At 52.0% G+C, this 21,241-nt stretch overlaps 1 protein-coding gene across 1 annotated transcript in view; it reads left to right on the top strand.

The window, feature by feature from the left end:
- DNAJC30 (DnaJ heat shock protein family (Hsp40) member C30) overlaps positions 1 to 2,142 on the top strand; it is a 2,940-nt gene extending 798 nt beyond the window's left edge. Inside the window, exon 2 of the mRNA XM_029913378.1 lies at positions 8 to 2,142. Within this exon, the coding sequence (XP_029769238.1) occupies positions 8 to 284 (277 nt within the window). The 3' untranslated portion in view covers positions 285 to 2,142. The remainder of the gene's footprint in view (positions 1 to 7) is intronic.
- Positions 2,143 to 21,241: the final 19,099 nt, after the last annotated feature.

The raw sequence follows: 21,241 nt of genomic DNA, 5'->3' as shown, positions 1-21,241 counted from the left end.
AGCTGAGCTCGGCCGCCCGGCCCCCGCCCTCACCCCCGCCGCCCGGCCAGCGCCGCGCGCCCGCCCGCCGCCCCCCCGCCGCGCCCGTCTTCGACTTCGACGCCTTCTACCGCGCCCACTACGGCGAGCAGCTGGAGCGGGAGCAGCTCCTCCGCGAGCGGCGCCAGCAGCGCCAGCGGCGGCAGGAGGAGGCGGCCAAGCGGTGGCAGGCGGACAGGCTGACGCAGTTCTCGGTCGCCGTGTTCCTGCTCTCCGCCATGGTGCTGCTGGTCGGCATGAAGTGAGGGGCCGGAGCGCAGCCTGGCAGAATGCGCCGCCCCCCGGACTTGGCCCGAGGTTTGGCTGTGCCGGTGGACAGGCCCACACGGGGAAGGGAGCTGCGGAGATCTCTACGATTCGGTCCCTAACGGGCCTTGTGCTTTTGCAAGGACGCCTTAGGGGAGCTGAAATGCCATTAAAATATCTTCACAAATCGGTTTGAGATCCGAATTCCTTCACTGCATGGATGGGCAAATATAATTACCCTTCCAGATCAGAAGTCTCCTCTGACACTTGCCTGCCAAGAGCAGAATTCAGGGAGCTGCCCTTCACCTGCCAGAGTTGGCGATGTTTCTGCCACTCACCGCGGGGGAAAGAAGGCAGCTTTTTGCTGGGTTTTAGGTGTTAATAGAATTCTCTTCCCTGAACTCTAGTCCTAATGGGTATAAAATGCATTTCAGTTCACCTTTGAGGCTCAAATCCTGCAGTCTCATCCAAAGGGAGTCCTCTGGACCTGCTCGCTTCAGGTATGTCTACACTTAAAATGCTAAAGTGACACAGCTGTGCCATTTTAGCGCTTCAGTGTAGATACTAGGTACACTGACAGGAGGGATTCTCCCATCGGTGTAGTAATCTGCCTCCCCGAGAGGCATTAGCTAGGCTGATGAAATAATTCTTGTCAACCTAGCACTGCCTACACTGGGGTTAAATTGGTATAACTATGTCTCAGGGGTGTGGGGTTTTCACAGCCCTGAGAGGTAGCTATACTGATGTAAATTCCTAGTGGAGAGCAGGCCTAAAATCAGATTGTAGGGTGAGCCTAACTAGGCAAAGACTGGGTCCTCCCTATTGTTTGCACTTTATGAATGAGTAGATTGTATTCTCACTGGTGCTGAAGAGTAGTTTGGTATGGGTCTTGAGTTATCAAGAACTGACAGATGCTATCTCCACAATGTATAGGCAGCTGGTTGCTCTTACCACCTCACTGAGCTGGGCTTGCTGCCTTTGTTATTGGCTCCCCTGCCTCTCTTGGAGACCTGCCTGACTTCTAGTACACTTGGTACCAAAGGTTTTTGGTTTCATTAGAACAGCTCAGGATGGTGGTAGCAAATATTCTGTCTTGTGGTGTGAGGCCACCTGCCTGGGTCTACAAGTCGAGAAGGGTTCTTGTCTCCCCACTTCTTAGGGTCTTCCATAAACACTGCTCTATGTTTAAGCTGTGGGGAGCCTGCCCTGTAGAGGGCTGATGTACTTGGCTCCAACCTATCTTCCCAGAGGGCTTCATAACTTGGAAGCGTAGCATTCTGGGTACTGAACTTCATTGTGTTCTGATCCGTGTGTCCTGTGTGTAAGAGGTGTTCAGACAAATAGGGATATTATATTTATATGTAACGAAATGTTGAGGTGGTTTAAGACCGAGAATGTTGCAGTGGAAGTGACCTTCTTCCCTCTGCAGGTGAGGGTTTTACTTGTGTTTCACTTGACTTTGCCACGCAGTATGTAGTGAACGAAATCCATAGCTGAAAATGGATATCACAAGGTAGCTGCTGGTGTGCCAAGGATTTCACTTTCTTACTTTCTCATTTGCATTAGATCCACTGTGCTTGGCTCATAGCCTTGAGCACTGAATCCCAGCACTCTGCCTCTCACTGCAGGAAATTTTCATTTTCCTGTAAATAGGGAAATGCATAGAACAGATCCCCGAAACAACCACAGAATCCAGAGATGTTTTCTGTATGATCAGAGGAACGCTTGCCCCGTGGGTGAGTGTTCTGCCGCAAGGAGTGTTGTGAGTTAAAAGGACTACTTTGCTTGTCCCTCTCTTATTTGATATTAGGCACTGAGTCTAATCCCCCTGTCAGGCTGGGGTGAGGTGTGTGGTTGGGGGGGGGGGGAGTTCTAGGTCCCAGCATTGTCATCTTATAAGGAGGTGCTAGGAGTCTGGGATAGAGGCCTGGATTAGATTCCATGGAGTGAGAGAGGTTTAGAGTGCTGGGACTTCGTCCTACTTCTATTAATGCTCCTTCTCAACTGAGGCTGCTCTAGCTGCATCTGGACTGCAGTGTGGACTTGACACTGTTGTATTTCAGGCCAAGTCTGATTAGGATTTGGCCTTCGAATTTGACAACTCTCCCAGTCATAGCATCTGGAAGAGGCCAAGTCAGAGGAGGAGGAATAACATGGAAATTTGATGGAGAAATAGGTTGCTCCTCCCTCTGATCCCCAGTGCAAAGACTTATGGGCTCCTCATGCAGTCCTGCTCAGGGCCCTTTGAGTTGGCACTTTTTATGTCTGCGGAATGCCCAGTATCTGGGGGTCTTGGGTCTTCCACTGCACGCAGACTCCATGCACTGTTATGAGCTCTGCTGCTGAGCTGTACCATGGCTCTGGTACCGTGCAGAGAGGATCTTTCACACTGGTGCCTGGGAGGATCCTGCAAAGAACATTTTTGTTCCTAATTCATTTAATGTTACCATCTTCAAATGGAGTAGGAATAAACCTGTGCAACTATGCCAGACATGTGCACTGCTCCTGGCACACTTAGGGTGGAAGAGGGGCCAGGTTATTCCACTGAAGTAGGCACCTCTATGAATTGCATATACGCTTGGTGGATGGCTGGGTCTGATTCAGAGGTGGAATATACTGAGACACATCACTGTATTAACCCATGTGCTCTAAGAATGTGCCTTAGAATGCGGACTTGTAAAAGGAAAATGCAGCTGTTGCTGATACTTCACTAGGTGTCCCCCGATGGGGGCCAAGAACATTAAAGTTGGACATATCACGTGCATATGAAAGCCTGTGTCTCTTCCTTTGGCATAGTGAGACAGCGCCTGCCCTGAAGAGTTACAGTTCAAGAAAAGGGAAATTGTAGGGACAGGCAAAGCAGATTTGTTATGAACAGACAATGTAAGAGTCATTTAGCCCAGCTGGCCATCGTTAACTGGCTGATTGCTTATAGGTGTCCCAGCAGAGAGAGGTCTGCAGGAGAGATTTGAAGAAGTGTTTTCATGGATTAGATCCTGCTAGCAAGCTGGTGTTGGTGGAAGGGGGGTGTAATAGGAGAGGACAAGTTGGATAGTGCAGAGTTGTGGAGAGACTTGAAGGCAAGGGTAAATGCTATAAGGAGAGGACCTAGCAAAGCCTGCAGTAAGTATGCTCTGGTACAGGGACAGAGATTTCCCCTGCTGGTATTTGAGGGTTCACTGGGTTCTCCCTGCCATTAAAAGCTTCCACTAGCATGTGTCCTGGTGCTCTCACCAGCCGATGGAACTGGCAGCAGTGCTGTCAATCTGAGCCCCAGCAAGAAAGTGCTGTGTTCACTAAACTGGTCCTAGCAGCTTTCTATCCCCATTGCTTCACATCACTGTCCCCAGGGAAAGGTGCATCCTATTTGCAGTTCATAGATTCGAAGGCCCCAAAAGACCATTGTGATAGTCTGACCTCCTGTGCCAGAGAACTTCCCCCAAATCACTCCTAGATCAGAGCTTTTAAGAAAAACCTCCAATCACGATTTAAAAATCGCCAGTGAGGGAGAATCTGCCATGACCCTGAGTAAATTGTTCCAATAGTTAATTACCTTCACTGTTAAAAATGTACACCATGTATCCAGTCTGAATTTGCCAAGCTTCCACTTCCAGCCATTGGATATCACTATAAGACAGGTTTTCTAATCCTTTAATCATTCTTGTGGCTCTTCTCTGAACCTTCTCCAGTTTACCAACATCTTTGATTTCTGGCTACCAGAATTGGACAGTTTTCCAGCAGGGGGTCGCACCTGTGCCAAATACAAAGATAAAATAACCTCCCTACTACTCCTCAAGATTCCCTGTTTACTCATCTTGGGATCCCATTAGCCCCTTTGGGTCAGAGTCACTCCTTCCCAGGATAGAGCCCCCCATCATGTAAATCTGGCCTATATTCTTTGTTCTTAGATATGTATGTTTACATTTAGCTGTATTAAAATGCATAGTTTGCTTGCATCTGGCTTACCAAATGATCCAGATGGCTCTGAATCAGTGACCTGTACTCTTAATTATTTACCACGCCCCCAATTTATGTCATCTGATGACTTTATCAGTGGTAAGTTTGTTTTCTTCTAGGTAATTGATAAAAATGTTAAATAGCACAGCCCAAGAACTAACCATTGTGGGATCCCATTAGAAAAACACCTGTTTGATGATTGCCCGTTTTACCATTTTGAAACCTATCCGTTAGCCAGCTTTTAATCCGCTTAATGTGTGTGGTGGTAATTTGCTGTTTTAGTTTTTTAGTCAAAATGTGCAGTAACAAGTCAAATACCTTACTGAAGTCTAAACTTATGATGTCAACACTATTACATTTCAGTTAAACTTGTAATCTCGTCAAAAAAAACCCCAAGTTTGTGTGACAGGATCTATTTTCCATAAACCCATGTTGATTGACATTAATTATATTACCCTCCTTTAATTTTTATTGAGTCCCATATCAGCTGCTCCATTATCTTGCCTGGGATCAATTAGAGACTGACAGGCCTATAATTACCTGAGTCTTCCAATTTACCCTTTTGAAATATTGGCACAACATTAGCTTTTTTCCAGTCTTCTGGAACTTCCCCAGTGTTCTAAGACTTATTGAAAATCAACATCAGCAGTCCAGCAAGCTGCTCAAATAGCTCTTTTAAAACTCTTGGATGGACCTGCTGATGTAAAAATCTCTAACTTTAGTAGTTGCTGTTGAACATCCTCCTGTGATACTAGTGGAATGGAAAGAGTTTTATCATCGTATAATGAGACTACATCTGTGTCTTTCTCAAATACTAAACAGAAATATTTAGTTAACACTTCTGCCTTTTCTGCATCATTGCTGATAATTCTTCTATTTCCATGTAGTAATGGATCAATACCATTGTTAGGATTTTTTTTTGTTCTTTAAAACCTTCCTCCTCCCAGCTGATTTGGCTTTGTGAAATTGGCCCTTTTAAAGCAGGGCTTTGGAGCAGAGCAGCTCCGGAGCAGTGGAGCTGCAGGTTTTTAGCTGGAGCAGAGTTGGAGCACAGCTCCAAAGCCCTGTTTTAAAGCACCAAGTGTATATATATATTACAGGTCTGGACTCTTTTCTGTTTGCACATTACAAATGTGATCAAGTCATGATCACTTGTACTTAAACTACCATTAATTTTTAGTTCTGTGATCAGTTCTCCATCTGTAAGGACGAGATCTAATATAGAATTCCCTTGTGTTGGATGCAACAGTTTGTTAGAAAATTGCCATCTCGAATGTTTAGAAATGTCAAGGATGTTCTCCAAGCATTAGCAGCATGAGCTCTCCAGTATATGGCACTCAATTTAAAGTCCCTCAGGATCAAGCGGCTTTTTTCCCCCTACTCATTACAGATAGGTGTGTAAATCCTGTTCTCATGTGTGATTTTTAGTGTCTGTAGCAGACACCAGCTAGTACAGGGGTGAGCAAACTTTTTGGCCCGATGGCCACATTGCAAAACTGTATGGAGGGCCGCGTAGGGAAGGCTGTGCCTCCCCAAGCAGCCTGGCCCCCGCTCCCTATCCGTCCCCTCCCACTTCCCACCACCTGATCGTCCCCCCCCGAACCCCTGACCCCCCCCCCCCCCCCCCCGCCCCTTGTCCCCTGACTCCCCCCTCCTGGGAACCCCCGCCCCTAACTGCCCCCAGAACCCCACCCCTTATCTAACCCCCCTGCTCCCAGTCCCCGACTGCTCTGACCCCTATCCACACCCCCGCCCCTTGACAGGCCCCTCGGTACCCCATGCCTATCCAACCACCCCTGTCCCCTGTCCACACCCTCGTCCCCTAACAGGCCCCCTGGGACTCCCACGCTTATCCAACCCCCTCCCCGTTCCCCATCCCGACCCCCAGAACCTCCGCCCCATCCAATCTCCCCCTGTCCCCTGACTGCCGCCTGGGACTCCCCGGCCCCCTTACTATGCCGCACAGAACAGCATGTTTGGCAGCTGCGCCGCCTGGCGGGAGCCAGATATGCTGCCGCTCTGCTCGGCAGGAGTGCGCAACCCCACCACTCAGACCACTGCCCAGAACCACGGTGGCATGGCTGCGGGAGAGGGGGCGGGGGCTAGCCTCCCCGGCTGGGAGCTCAAGGGCCGGGCAGGAGGGTCCCGTGGGCCGGATGTGGCCCATAGGCCATAGTTTGCCCACCTCTGAGCTAGTACCTCTTCATGTACTTTATTTGTTAGGATTCAAGATTTGTAAGCATTCAAGATCACTTCCTTCTGAGTTATCAGTGGCTTGGAAATAGTGCCATTTTGGACAGAGTGCCTCTTCCCCACCCACTCTTTTTGCTCACTCAATCCTTCCTACATAGGTTATAATCATTGATTTTAACATTCCAATCAGGCAAATAAGCCCACCAGATTTTAGTAATACCAACTAGATCAAATTTATGCTCTTAAAGAGCACTTTGAATTCCCTTTGTTTGTTAGCATTGTTGTATAGGCAATTCATTTTTTCTCTGCATGTTCTTTGGTTCCTTAATTAATTTTTTCCCCCACATCTCAACTTTGTGCTAAATGAGTGCCCATTTCTTACCTCTTTTTACCTTCCCCTTTTGCTCCTAGTTTAACGCCCTCCTGGCTAACCAGCTTGTCCCTAAGGAGATTGGTTCAGCTTCTACTGCGATGAAGGCCTCCTCTTCTCTTAGAAGATGGACCAATGTTCCACAAAATCAAAGCCTTCCATCCTACACCACTAACCTAGCCAGCAGTTCGCTTCCAAAGTTTTCTGCCTTCTATCCTCCTCCACTTGTAGGAAGGAATGATCTTAGGGAAGGTCACTTTGAACATTCTTCTTCAATATGGTTCCAAGTTCCCTGTTATCTGTCAGATATCCCTGTCATGCTGTGTGGAGTGGCTCACTGAGTGCCAACCTCACTCAGGGCAGATTGTCAGAAAGCAGGGCAGACACCCCAACTAGTGATGCGTTTTATAATTAGATTTCACCAACCCAGGAACAAGTCTGAACTCCTAAAGCACTATTACAGCCTTACCATGGAGCCACAGACTGTCCCCACGGGCATTCCAGTCTCTTGTCACCCAGGCAGGCTGGATTAGGTGATAGACGTCATTTTACATTAATAATCATTGATGTAAAATGTGGAAAAAGCTAATGTACTCAATGATTTTTTTGCCTCTGTCTTCGTGAACAAGGTCAGCTCCCAGACTGCTGCACTGGGCAGCACAGTATGGGGAGAAGGTGACCAGCTCTCTGTGGAGAAAGAAGTGGTTCGGGACTATTTAGAAAAACTGGACATGCACAAGTCCATGGGGCCGGATGCGCTGCATCCGAGGGTGCTAAAGGAGTTGGCGGATGTGATTGCAGAGCCATTGGCCTTTATTTTTGAAAACTCATGGCGATCGGGGGAGGTCCCGGATGACTGGAAAAAGGCTAATGTAGTGCCTATCTTTAAAAAAGGGAAGAAGGAGGATCCGGGGAACTACAGGCCAGTCAGCCTCACCTCAGTCCCTGGAAAAATTATGGAGCAGGTCCTCAAGGAATCAATTATGAAACACTTCGAGGAGAGGAAAGTGATCAGGAACAGTCAGCATGGATTCACCAAGAGGAAGTCGTGCCTGACTAACCTAATTGCCTTCTATGATGAGATAACTGGCTCTGTGGATGAGGGGAAAGCAGTGGATGTGTTATTCCTTGACTTTAGCAAAGCTTTTGATACGGTCTCCCACAGTATGCTTGCTGCCAAGTTAAAGAAGTATGGGCTGGATGAATGGACTGTAAGGTGGCTAGATTGTCGGGCTCAACGGGTAGTGATCAATGGCTCCATGTCTAGTTGGCAGCCGGTTTCAAGCGGAGTGCCCCAAGGGTCGGTCCTGGGGCTGGTTTTGTTTAATATTTTTATTAATGATCTGGAGGATGGTGTGGACTGCACTCTCCGCAAGTTTGCAGATGACACTAAACTGGGAGGTGTGGTAGATACACTAGAGGGTAGGGATAGGATACAGAGGGACCTAGACAAATTAGAGGATTGGGCCAAAAAAAACCTGATGAGGTTCAACAAGGACAAGTGCAGAGTCCTGCACTTAGGACGGAAGAATCCCATGCACTGCTACAGACTAGGGACCGAATGGCTAGGTAGCAGTTCTGCAGAAAAGGACCTAGGGGTCACAGTGGACGAGAAGCTGGATATGAGTCAACAGTGTGCTCTTGTTGCCAAGAAGGCTAACGGCATTTTGGGCTGTATAAGTAGGGGCATTGCCAGCAGATCGAGGAACGTGATCGTTCCCCTTTATTCGACGTTGGTGAGGCCTCATCTGGAGTACTGTGTCCAGTTTTGGGCCCCACACTACAAGAAGGATGTGGAAAAATTGGAAAGAGTCCAGCGGAGGGCAACAAAAATGATTAGGGGTCTGGAGCACATGACTTATGAGGAGAGGCTGAGGGAACTGGGATTGTTTAGTCTCCAGAAGAGAAGAATGAGGGGGGATTTGATAGCTGTTTTCAACTACCTGAAGGGGGGTTCCAAAGAGGATGGAGCTCGGCTATTCTCAGTGGTGGCAGATGACAGAACAAGGAGCAATGGTCTCAAGTTGCAGTGGGGGAGGTCTAGGTTGGATATTAGGAAACACTATTTCACTAGGAGGGTGGTGAAGCACTGGAATGCGTTACCTAGGGAGGTGGTGGAGTCTCCTTCCTTGGAGGTTTTTAAGGCCCGGCTTGACAAAGCCCTGGCTGGGATGATTTAGTTGGGAATTGGTCCTGCTTTGAGCAGGGGGTTGGACTAGATGACCTCCTGAGGTCCCTTCCAACCCTGATATTCTATGATTCTAATCACAACAATATTCATGTTACTCCCAGTCCCAAAGGACCAGTCACTTACCCCAGGTCAGCTGTACTCCGATCTCAAACCAAAGACGATGCCTGTAGCCAATCCTGTAATTAACTAAAGATTTATTAACTTAGAAAAGAAATGGAGTTATTTACCAGGTTAAAACAGGAAACACACACACACGAGTTACAGTCGTAGATTTAAAAAGGTAATATAAGCTTCTGTAGTTATCATCTCTGTGTTCTTTTGGGCTGACCAGTCCAAGCAGCGTGGGGATCTCTTGCTTATGTGTAGGAATCTTTGCCCCTCAGAGCCCAGAGAACATAAAAGATGCAGTTTCTCCTTGTCAGGGGTTTTTATCCCCTTCACCACAGAATCCAAGCTGATGGCATGAGTTCACACGCAGGCCTCCTCTTCCTGCAGGGAGAGAGGAATGCAATCAACAAGCTCTGTGTCTTTGATGCTACACAATGCCTCATTTACCTTCAGTGGGCCATCTGGTGTGCAGGATGAGCATGCTACCTTAATGCCGCTTCTGTTTGGTGAGTTACACAGTTAGAGGTTTACAATGCAAACTTTCAATGTAATACCATGGGCTACAGAGGTTCTAAGTATGATCAGTACATGCAGCATCCTACAAGCATTCTGTAAAGTCTGAACACATTCTTATATCTGTGTTAACTACACTAACCCACAGGTGAGCTGGACTGGTTTCCAGCTGTGCATTTCTCACCGTTCAGCAAGGCCCTGGGCCTTTGGCAAGAGCTGGCACCTGGTCTGCCAGCATCAGAATCCCACAACATACTGTGGTTAGTGACTATATGAACCATCACCAATGGCTCTTTTCCCATCGACTTCAGAAGCCTAGCCAGTCTTAGAGTGATGTCTCAGGTCTTGGCTTCAGAAAGGTAGCATGCCACCTGTTGTCTGCCTGTTCCTTGCAGAATCTTCTTCTGATTCTTCTGAGTATTGAATCCCCAACAAGAATCCTCTGTTTTCTCTTCCTTGAATGGTTTGAGAACTCTGTGTGGGCAAGCTTGCTTTTTCCTACAGGGTGGCCAAGCTGCCATCCTCAGGTGGAGCCCATGCATCTCTCCACTCCCTTGGACCAGCTAGATCTTGAGAGGTATCTTCCATAGTTTCCATGCTGAGAACCTGGTATCGATTGGAAACTCCTAGGTGTGTGGAATTCCTCCAGGTTGTCTTCTCCCTGGTGGCCACAGCCTGCCCAGCTCCTCATCTCCAGACAAATAGAATGCTACTGTGACACCTTACCACTGGTGGGTAAATATCTTCATTATACTTATGGGGAAACTGAGGCATAGCAAGGTGATAGGACTAACACACAGATCATATGGAGCCAGGAATAGAGTCCTGTATTTCGGCTTTAACCACAAGGCCTTCCTCTGAAGGACATGGGAGGTGCCCGTAATAATTTGTGAATACTACATGTTCTATGGCATGAACTCCCTCAGGAACTAAGGACCCCCCACCTTCCACTCTAAGTGCAAGGTGCATTTCTTTGTCCTGTTTTCTCTAACATGAACATATAGCAACCCCCCCACCAAACACGACACTTCATGTCTCCGCTTGGGGAGGCGATGAGAGACCAGCACGTGACAGATGTTAGTCACGTTACTTAATGCACGACTGGAAGGCACTCAGGTACGACGGTGCTGAGCGCAGGATAAGAACCTGAATAGAAGAGAATTTTCTCTCTCTCTCTGAGTGTTACTGTATTGTTTTGTTTGCACTGTGATTACAAGGGGTTGATTCCAGCAGGAGCTGACTGCACGTACACAGGAAAGTGGACAATAGCCTCAGACAGCCCCATTCACCAATATTTGAAGGACAGTGCGGGTGTCCTCTTTGAAGTTTCACCTCCAGCTGTGCTGAGTTCGTCTGGCCCATGATTGCAGGAGGGGGGTATCCGGGTGGGAAAAACTGGAACCAAGAACATTGGGGTGAATAAAAGGACAGCCCTGAAAAACAGAGAGCGGGAGGCAGGGATTGCTGGGGAGCAGATGGAACCCCAGCCCTCAGAGGCAGGGATGTCTGGGATAAGCTTAGGCCTGTCTAAGCCTGTAGGTAACACAGATATGGGTGTAGAACTGTTAGTGTGTTGAAACTTTCATCTCTTGTTCTGCTTTGTTTTGGTGTTGAGATTAAATACTATGTTGTTCTGGAAGGGCCGGTGCAGGGCTCTGCATTCACCACTGGTTGCAGCTCCTTGAAGGAAAGACGGGCAGGATGCAAACCCAGCAATCAAGGTTGGCACACAGGGAGCTGCGTCCTGAGGCCCCTGTCTGAGAGTGGGAGAATCACAGGATTCTCACCTGAAAGAGGTGGAGGGGCAGGGCTTGTCACCTGAAGAGATGCTCTCAGAGGCGAGAGCAGGGGTGCAGCTATATCTGTAACCGGGACACCTCTTTCCACACATGCTCCAATGATCTAATCCAGTGTGCCAAGAGTGAGATGCAGGATTATGTGCATCATTGTTCTGCCAGGAGGCAGGGGACTGCACGAGGCAGGCCTGTTCCATAGTGCAAGTCTGGTCCAGTCTGGCAGAAGGTGGGAGACCAACCTATGTAGAGCAAGGGCTGATCCAACGCCGGAGTATAACAACAAATGGTTTTGGTGTTGAGCTGCTGTTCCTCAGTTGTCCTGAAGATGGAGCCCTTATCCCTCCTGCTGGAGCCTGGTGTGTGTAAAACAGAAGTGGAGATCCTTGCTTCAGTTCCTTCCAGCAGCTGCAGGGGGCCTCCTTCCTGCTTGTGCAAGCAACCCTGGCATGGGGAGAAGACCCAGCGCGATGCCATTAGACCTGGGTTCAGCCCTACTCAGAGCCATGCATCAGGCTTCCTTGCTCTGCTCCTTTCTCTTGAGTGCTCTGTGTTCCCCATGCCTCTCACTTTAGGGGAGTACGTGTTATACTGCAGTGTTGAGAGGCGGGGCTGGGGCACCCGGCCAGCATTTGGCCGTATCATGGGCAGTTGGGCTTCTCAAATACCCGTTGCTACAAGGCGCTCGGAAGGGATTGGAAGAGGGAGAGGAAATGGCCACAAAGCCCCAGAGCTAATCCAGCAAGGGGGTGTCCCACCCTCTGCCTCTCCAGCTGGCAGCCTGGGCTTGTCCTTGAGTTCTGGGCTGGATTGTGGCGGTTGTCATGCTGCCACTGGCAGGAATCCTACTGAAAGCCAAGTGGGGCTGAGCTCCTGGAGAAACTGGGGCCAGCCACTCTGCAAGTTTCTTAGTGTAGCCCCAGCCTGTGCTCCGGCAGCTGTCTGTCCTGTCCACTCCCCGACTCAGCAGCACCTCCTGGAAGTGCTGAGCAGACACCCCTCCCCACTGATATCACGATCGGCAGCCGGTTCTGTTCCGGACCGCGCCAAGGAAACATCTATACACGCTCGTGCTCCATGTTCTTCATGTCCTCACCCTCGCGTCCCGCCCCGATACGAAGTGGCGGGACCTTCTGCCATCTCTGGAGGGTGAGGAGCCCCGGTGGACCAGCCTTTATTCTACTCTAATCCCAAAGCCCACTGGGGACGTCAGTTGGCGGCTCCTTCACGGAGCCATGAGCATGGGTGTGTACTTGGCGTGGTTTACCCCTATCCCAGACACCTGCCCCTTCTGCAGTGTGAGGGAGACCCTGGCGCATGTTTACTGGAGTGTGCCAGGCTGCAGCCCCTATTCCGGCTCCTCATGGATATTTTGGTTGCACTTTTCTCCTCACCTTTTTATTTATGCACTCCCTATCTGTCGCCCCACAAAGTCACGGGACCTCCTGGTCAACCTCCTCCTGGCGCTAGCGAAACTGGCCATCTATAAAACCAGAGCGAGGAGGTTGGCGGATGGAGTCTCCTGTGACTGTGGGACCTATTTCCGGTCCTCCGTTCGTTCATGTATCCGGGCAGAGTTCCTCTGGGCGGCGTCCACTGGCTCCCTTGACACCTTCGAGGACCAGTGGGCGCTGTCCGGGGTTCTCTGCTCGGTGTCCCCGTCTGGTTCACTTCGTTTGACCCCACTCCTGTCCCTGTTCTTTTATTAGTTGTCCTCCATAATTTTTTGGTCTCCAGGTCCTGTGGACCCCCCCTTAGGCTGGGGGGGATCCTTTAGCCCGCCCACTTCCTGGATCCCAATAGGATATCAGTGCCTGACAGCTGGGTCCCTTATGCTCTGTGCCTTAGTTTCCCCATCTGTAACATGCAGCTAGCAGTAGCTGCCTGCGTCCCAGGGGTTGTTCCTAGGAAGGGGCTCTGAGCTCCCAGAGGGTGTGGTAGAGGGGCAGAGGATTATTATGGGATGGCTTGGAGAGCAAAGGCCTGTTCAGGTTCCAACGCATTTCCCCAGCTCAGCCCTTCGTGGTGTGGGCAGTCGGTAGGAGCAGAGTGTGGGTTTGCTTTATGCTGACAGCTGCTCTTCCTCACGTGGTGACCTTGCTGTGACCCCAGGGGAACGAGGAAGGGGGTTTCCATGCCCTCCCCCTCCCATACTGGGTCTGCATGGGACAGGTGCTGCAGTATGCTGGCTTATCAATAATGCAAGAGTCCCTGGGAACAGCTCTGTGCAAAGGCCGATGCAGGGATCCATGCAGGAGCTGCCCCCAGCACTCAGCCACCTCTGTCTGCTTGTCCTACCCAGGGAGCAGGACACTGAATTTAAGGCACCTGCTTACTTGTGGGGGCAAGCTGGATGGAGCTGCTCTACTGCGTGGCAGGGAAAGAGTTAACCCTTTTTGCTGGCGCATGGAGCAGGGGTGCAGGTTTCTGCCCTCGGGGCAGGGCCTGAGTCTGGGGCTAGCTAGGTGGGAGGAGGATGGAAGGGGCAGGGCTGAGGGAAGCCAGCCTGCTGCTGGGCAGGGCTATGGGCCTGTTACCCCCACCCACACTTTGCACCAGGCAGGGCACTGCACCTGTGTGCTGGGTTCCAAACAGCCCCAGCTTGGCAACAGGCACAGCCCAGGGTAACAGCACTCCTGGCAGTGTGACTATATTTCCCAAAGTGAAAAGGGGACATTGTATCTGTGGGGCTCCCCCCTCCCCAGGCCGGGTTGGCCCGAGCTGCCTGGGATCGTCCCTCTGCCAAGCCCTGCATTCAATGCTCAAGAGGAGGATCTTGCCCTGCCCCCCACCCCGCATGTGCATCTGATGCTGAGCCCGTGCTGCAGCGGGGGCTGCCTCTGACCGCGGAGGGCCAGGGCAGCCATGCAGAAGAGACCAGGGGGAGGGTGGGGCTCTGCCCCAAGGGCGCAGGGCACTGATGGGGGAGTACAGCAGTGCCTCAGAAAGCGCTGCTCTGTACAGGGGCCAGGGAGCACATGGAGGGGGGTCACTTGGTGGGGCAGCTAATCCCCCAAGCTGAGGAGGGTCTAGCTCGCAATCCTATGCCCCCATTCTGCTGTGCCAGGCTCGCCCCAGCCCTTCTCTCAACTCTCTGCCAAGGGGCATTCCCATCCACACCTGTTCCTAGCAGCCCACCCCCATGGCAGCTTTGTCATCAGAGAATGCCCCCTACTGCCCTGGATCCCCCATGCTGGGCCCTATGAGGTCTCCGAGCCCATGCGGCTCCTGGCTGTGCCTTGCCCTGATGGGTCTGCTTCCCTGACTCCTGGAGGAGCCTGGCCACAGTCTATGAGCTCCCTAGAGTTGGCCATGCGTGGCTGGAAGTGCATGCAGGCTGCAGGGCTAGATCGTCTCACGTAGGCAGGAACCCCCTGCAGCGACACCTCTGTTAATACTGTTCCCTATTAACCTGCTGCCTGTGATGCCAGCTTCCCGCCCAGCAAGGAGCAGACACTGCCTGTGGTGGGCCCCACCTCTCAACCTCCATCACCCTAGTCCAGCCTCTCGGACATGAGGGGCCTGCTGGCCCCTCCAGGGGTGCAGAACACCTCACCTTCCCTGGCATTGTGGGCTCTCCCAGCCCCAGGTACACAGCCGGCCTGGCCCAGCCTGGATCCTTTGGGGGCACCCGTCCTGGCCACCCTGGGTGTGCCTGCCTTGTGCCTGCACACAGTGGGAGTACTGCGGCTTGGGGGAACGGGACACCTGCAGCTTAGTGCAGGATGTTTCTTGGAGAATTGCTGGTGAAATTGGACCAGGGCTGGATTAGGAACCGAGATCTGCCCAACCCTCACTGCCAGGACCCCGGCCACACACCAAGGAGCTGCCCCAGAAAGAGTCACAGGCAGTGGGGAGGGCAAAGACAACTAAGATCCCAGGGCAGGATTGTTCTCCCTGACTGCCGTGTTCCCTGGGCTGCCCCTCCCCGTGGTCTTGGCTGCACACCAGCTGGCAGCAGCTGCTCAGCCTGGCCCCCGGGGCGCAACGTGACAGATGGAGGATGGATGGATGGAGCTCCACTGAAATGAATGCGGGATCACGCCCGACCAGGCTCCACTTTCAGAGCAACCCAAATCCTCCCCACAGGGCTCAGCTTAACTCTAGTCCCTCAAAGAGAAGCAGATGCCCACTGTGCAGAGAACCACAGAGACCAACCTCCCCAGTCCCTGCAGTGCTTGTGCCCCCCTATACCTTGTTGCCTGTCTCCAATCCCTAGATCTGGCAGCTGGAGAGACCCCGAGCACATCCCTCTGGCATGTGGCTGGCTGGGACAGGGCTGGGCTCCCAGGAATCGCTCCAGCTCTTGGACTCTGTTCCAATCTACACACTCTCCTTAACAGCTCTACCTGCCTCTCTCACTCACATCCTGCTAGGGGCCGAGCCTCTGCACTGAACTTTGCCTTTTGCTCCAGCACTGCAAGGATACGAGCGTCTTGCTCAGAATTCTGGCTGTATGCATCCCTCAGAGAGCTGCTGGGACAGCTCCCCCTAGAACAGGCAGGGGACAGTCACTGACACTGAAAGGTGGCAAATTCAGAATGGATACAGGGAAATACCGTTTTCAGGTACAGTTAACCTGGGGAACTCACTGCCACAAGATCTCACTGAGGCCAAGAATAGCTCAGTGGTTTGAGCATTGGCCTGCTAAACCCAGGGTTGTGAGTTCAATCCTTGAGGGGGCCATTTAGGGATTTGGGGCAAAAATCTGTCTGGGAATTGGTCCTGCTTTGAGCAGGGGGTTGGACTAGATGACCTCTGGAGGTCCCTTCCAACCCTGATATTCTATATGCTATGAAAGCACAGCAGGGTTCAAGAAGGGATTGGAGAGTTCTATGGAGGACAAGCCTATACACTTACAACAGTAAATACTCAAACCCAAACAAGAGCTAGGAAGGGACTGAAACTCTCTGACTTGGGGCATGAGCCAAGTACTGGGGTTGGGAGGAAAATCCCCCCCCCTCAGGGGGCTGGTTACCTCATAACCCCCCCACTCTAGTCAACATGCTCACAAGGCATGTGGCCAGGGATGTCATCCTTGTCTAAGGACCTCTGGGTCAGCTCAGTAGAGTTTATCTGGCCTGTGCAGAAGGGGCTGAACTGGGTAATAAAAGGTTAAAACAACTATTCTAGGCTTGGGCTAGGCCACATTTCTTGCACCACGTTCTAGTGGATTGACCCAGCCCACATCATCCAGCTAGAGCCAGTAGGAGACCAGGGATTCCTGGAGTGCCTGGGCATCTAGTCTGCCTGCCCAGAGAGCCAGCAAACTCTCCCTGAGTCCCTCACAGAGCGGTACAATGTGGTTGAACTAGAGCAGCTCTTACAGAACGATACCCAGGAGAGGTGAAGGGACTTGGCCAAGGTCACCCAGAGGTCAGGGACAGAGCCAGGACCAGAATCCAGGTCTCCAGAGTCCCATTCAGTGCCCTGGCTGCAGGATCATGCTGCCTGCTTTGTACCATTATCCACTAATGATATTAATTAATGTGCATTTAAATGCAGTTTTTAAAGCAAGTTAAAAAGCAACATCAACTGGATCAAAAAGATGAGGCAATTTTGATTGGGGTTCAAGAGTCAGAGCTTGGCACTCCTGAATCCAGCTGGACAATAACACAGTGAATTGTATTTTTTAAGAGTCAGCGTGTTACTCCCACGCCAGCCTTGGTCGGTTTCAAGCAGCCAGGAGACTGGCAGCCAATTACAACACAGAAGAGTTTCAAATTGCCTGGCGCTGCTGGTGTACCTCTGATTTGTGCTCTGCGCCTCACAGGAGGGACATCTCTGGACAGAACCCAGTTTCTGTTGCATTTGCAAAACATCCCCAGAAATGGAAATATTCAGGGTCACACTGATGAGAGAAAGGGAAACGGGGTCTGTTCAGGCTTGGAGGGGGAAGGCGTAAGGTGCTGAGCCTGCAGAGGTGCATGTGATTAACTTTACACACATCTGTACAGACTGCCTGTGCTGTTGCCAGCACCTCATTGCTGTCGGCAGCCACTTTTCTCTGACAGCTGCACTTTTGTGCTCACGACGCCAATGAAGTGGGGACTCCGCTAGCGTGTGAAAGGCCAGTTCCAAACCCACAGTCTGGGGCAACAAGCCCAGGCAGTGGCCAGCTTGACCCAGCACACTGATGTCCAAGCAGATTGTGGTCACTGACTCTAGCATCGCCCTGCCAGGCAGCCAGTGCTGGGGGTGACGTGCTGAACACTCAGTATCAGCGTACTGGCCAGGAGCCACAAGCTTGGGAATAATCAGATCACCTGCCCTGCCCATGATGAGCTGGATGCTGTTCTCATCACCCGGGCAACAACCAGGCCATCCATGTACTTGAGAGCCCTGACCCTTCCTCTGATGTGAGAGTGAGGCCGGCAGCCAGGAGCCGGCTATTCCTCAGTCACCATTGGCTGAGGACGACAGCGATTCTTGCAGGGTTTCCAGTTAGCCTTGTGCAGGGGCAGCTGGCACTGGGCCAGGGGCGTGCCCCAAGCTGGGGTGTGGTTGCTGGCATGTGTCACTGACAGCAGCATCAATGGTTACTGAGCAGTCACTAGTGCCTGCAGCGCCTGTTACTGTCGCTGTATGGCCACCAGCCGGGCAACAGGAGTTCCCTGCTGCCAATCCATCACTAGCCTGGCTGGCCCCAAAACCACGTGTAACACCTCTCCCAGCCCTAGAACCCAGCTAATGCAGCCACAGACACAAAATCCTGCTCCCAGCCCCCAGAACGCCACTCCCCACCAATGGTTGTTCTTTGGGGGAAACAACCACAAATGAGGACAGGACCCCATTGGCATTCACAGCCATTACGGCATCCGCAGAGAGCTTACGTGCCCAGCAGTGGGGCCTGGACTCCGAAACAATAATAAGCATGAATGACACATGAGCAACTTATTCCACTGAGGGCCTCCTCAGCACACACAGCCCAGGCACTAGCAATACGGTGTTACCAGCCCATCCCACTCACTGGCAGGAGCTGCCCAGATAACTAATGGCGAGGAGAAGTGAGCAGCAAATCCCTCAGCCCAGGCTCTGCATGGAGTTAGGTGGCGTGGCTGCCTCTCTTCCTGCTGCTCCTGCTAAGATTAACCAATCCATGCAACTGGGCAAGGACCACCAATGTGAGAACATCACAAGGGGATTTCGCTCCCAGTCAAGGAACCAGTGCACAGAAGGGTGAAGTTTCACCAGTGAGCTCTCTGGAAAGGGCAAGCCACTTCCCCTTTGGGCTTCCTTTCCTACCGTGGGCTTGCTAGGGGTAAAAGCATTAGCCCAGAGCACTCAGTCTACCCAATAAAAGCTGGATAGTTCAAAATAGCCATTGGGAGAATGTAGGTGTGACGAACTGGGACTGTTCGTAATGTGGTCTTTGAATGCTGAGTGGGGAGTGTTGGCTGGGAAGGCAGGGGAGTGGGGCTAGGATGGTCTGCATTGGGGGATGGGAGACTGGCCGAGGGAGGATACCTGAGCATGTAACATGAGAACCCAGGAAGGGGTTAGAGGCCAGGTGACACCTTGGCCCGGGAAACTGAACAAAGGCTGAGGAGAGAGTTTCGGAGCTGGCTGGGGGAATGGCTGGGAGGCAGACGGGACTCTGACCTCCCAAGGGGGCTGTGGTGTAGTGCCCTGGGACCCCAAGATGGACCTATCTGAGGGGGTCCTGATGTCTGTGCCTGCAAGATCTGTCTTGGACTGTTTTCCTGTCGTCTAAATAAGCCTTCTGCTTTACTGGCTGGCTGAGAGTCATGGTGAATTGCAGGAAGCCGGGGGGGCAGGGCCCTGAGCCCCCCACACTCCGTGACAGTAGGACCAGAGTTTTAGAATTTAGCATGTGTGATTTGCCCACACATATTCACAGCCATTGTGCCTATGGGCAGATGTGTCATTTGCATGTACCAGCTGCTGCGACTGCGCATGCATTTCATCTGCACAAGTCTAACTATTCGCCCCACCATTCCCAGGCTGGCTGCAATGCTTGTGCTCCCGGGTGTTTGGAGCTTGAATGCAACCTCTGTGTAAAAGTGCTGGATCAAATTCTCCAGGCCACAGGACACTAAGCAATGAGACGTTTCTGTCACAGCCCTGTGATGATACAGGAGTGGTCTGTTACATGGTTGTGTATTAAAGAATGATCCAGCAGTCACTCTTTTTCAATGGATTTGTACATCCATCTAAATCAGTACACATCCTGGAGGAGCTTTCCAGTAACATTGGCTTTCTCCTCACACCCACCTTGAGAGAGGAAGGAGCAGGGAGGATGGGAGAGGTCTCAGGCCCCCTCCTCCTGCAGCTGTCTGCTAGAGAGAGCAGAGCACAACCAGGAGTGCTGCTCTGGTGATCACAGGTGCAAACGCTCTGAGCCACCAGCAGAGTTCGAGCGAGCTCCTTCTTGCTGTGCCCAGCCAAGAGCAGCCTCAAAGAGGCAACCCTGCTCATCAGTTAGGGAGGTCCCACATGGAGCTGGAGCCAGAAGAGACTGGGGATGCAGGGCCGAAAAGGCCTGAATTTCTACTGTAGAGTGCAAGCACTTAACACTCACCCAGGCTGGCCTGATCCCCACTGTTACCCTTTGCTGGTAACCTCTGAGGACACAGGTTTTGCAAGGGTGCAGGAGGCCCAGTGTCTGGCCCAACGCTGACCCCCTCCCCCGGGGGGGGAAAATAGCATCAGTCTTGAAACAAGCCCTGGCAGCCTTCCTCTGAGACGCTTACAGTGCAATCCACTGCCCCCGTTGTTTGCCAGCCCTTTCGCAGAAGCCGTAACTGATGCATTAGTGCTAGGAGATCAGGGAGCAGTCGCAGCCAATTGTGGATGACTGGGGCTGTTTCTGCTCCTTTCAAATGCAGACTTTGCAACTGTCCTTGATGCCTTTGTCACCTTCAGATTAGACTGTCCGCAGGGCTATGCAGTGAATCTCGGCAGAACCTGCAACTGGTGCAGAATTTGGGGGGCTGCTTGCCCAGTGGTCTCTCTTTCCAGGAACTCATTAACCTGTGCTCTGCGCCCTGCAATCAGCACTAGCTGCCAGCTGGTTTCCAGGCTGCCTGTTGGTTTTGACCTACAATGTCCTAAGGGGCCTGTGACCTGCCTATCCAAGAGACCCCTCTCTCCCTATGGCCCACTACACAGCTCCATCAGCAGAGGTATCCGAGCTGAAGCCCTGTTGGTATAATAGAGATGGGCGGCTGGCAGGGCCTCCTTCCCAATGCACTGCAACCCCAGGCCTAAGCCACGTTGTCTGTCACCCTTCAGGGTGTGGAGCCAACCTGACCTCTTCCCCCTTCCTTTGCTGCGATGGGCACAGGCTGGAACAGGTGGTGGGGAACGCTAGGGGCGGGGGGAGGGAGGTCAATGGATTAGGGTTGTATTTCCACTCTTGCTGGCTATTTGATCTGATCTGGGGGAGCAGACAGCTGTTTGTGTCTTTACGAGGCTCTGTAGGGCTCCCAGCACAGGGGGTGGGTCGTTTGGGCTAAAGGTGTGTCAGGCCTTCCTCCCCACGCACAGCAGCTCTAGCACCGAGACTCAGGGAGCTCCGCTGCCTCCCCCAGCGGGCGGCACAGTCGGCTCCTATCTAACGTGAGTGACTGCCAGCCGGCCCTCTCTGAACAAGCCCTTTGTGCTGCTAACCTCAACGTCTGAGTAAACCCCCACAGCCTCACTGACGCTGGAGAGGAGACACCAGCCCCTCCCATTGCACTGAGGTCCCCGCCGAGGGGGCAGGGCCGGCTCCAGGCACCAGGCACCCAAGCTGGTGCTTGGGGCGGCACCTGGAGGGGGGCAGCGGCGCGGCGCTCTGGCCGCCGGGGGGGAGAGCCGAGTCCCCCC

Source organism: Terrapene carolina, unplaced genomic scaffold (assembly GCF_002925995.2).
Source record: "Terrapene carolina triunguis isolate 2854851 unplaced genomic scaffold, T_m_triunguis-2.0 Scaffold620, whole genome shotgun sequence".
In the NCBI taxonomy this organism is placed as follows: Eukaryota; Metazoa; Chordata; order Testudines; family Emydidae; genus Terrapene; species Terrapene triunguis.
This window is presented reverse-complemented; position numbering and strand designations above follow the sequence as displayed.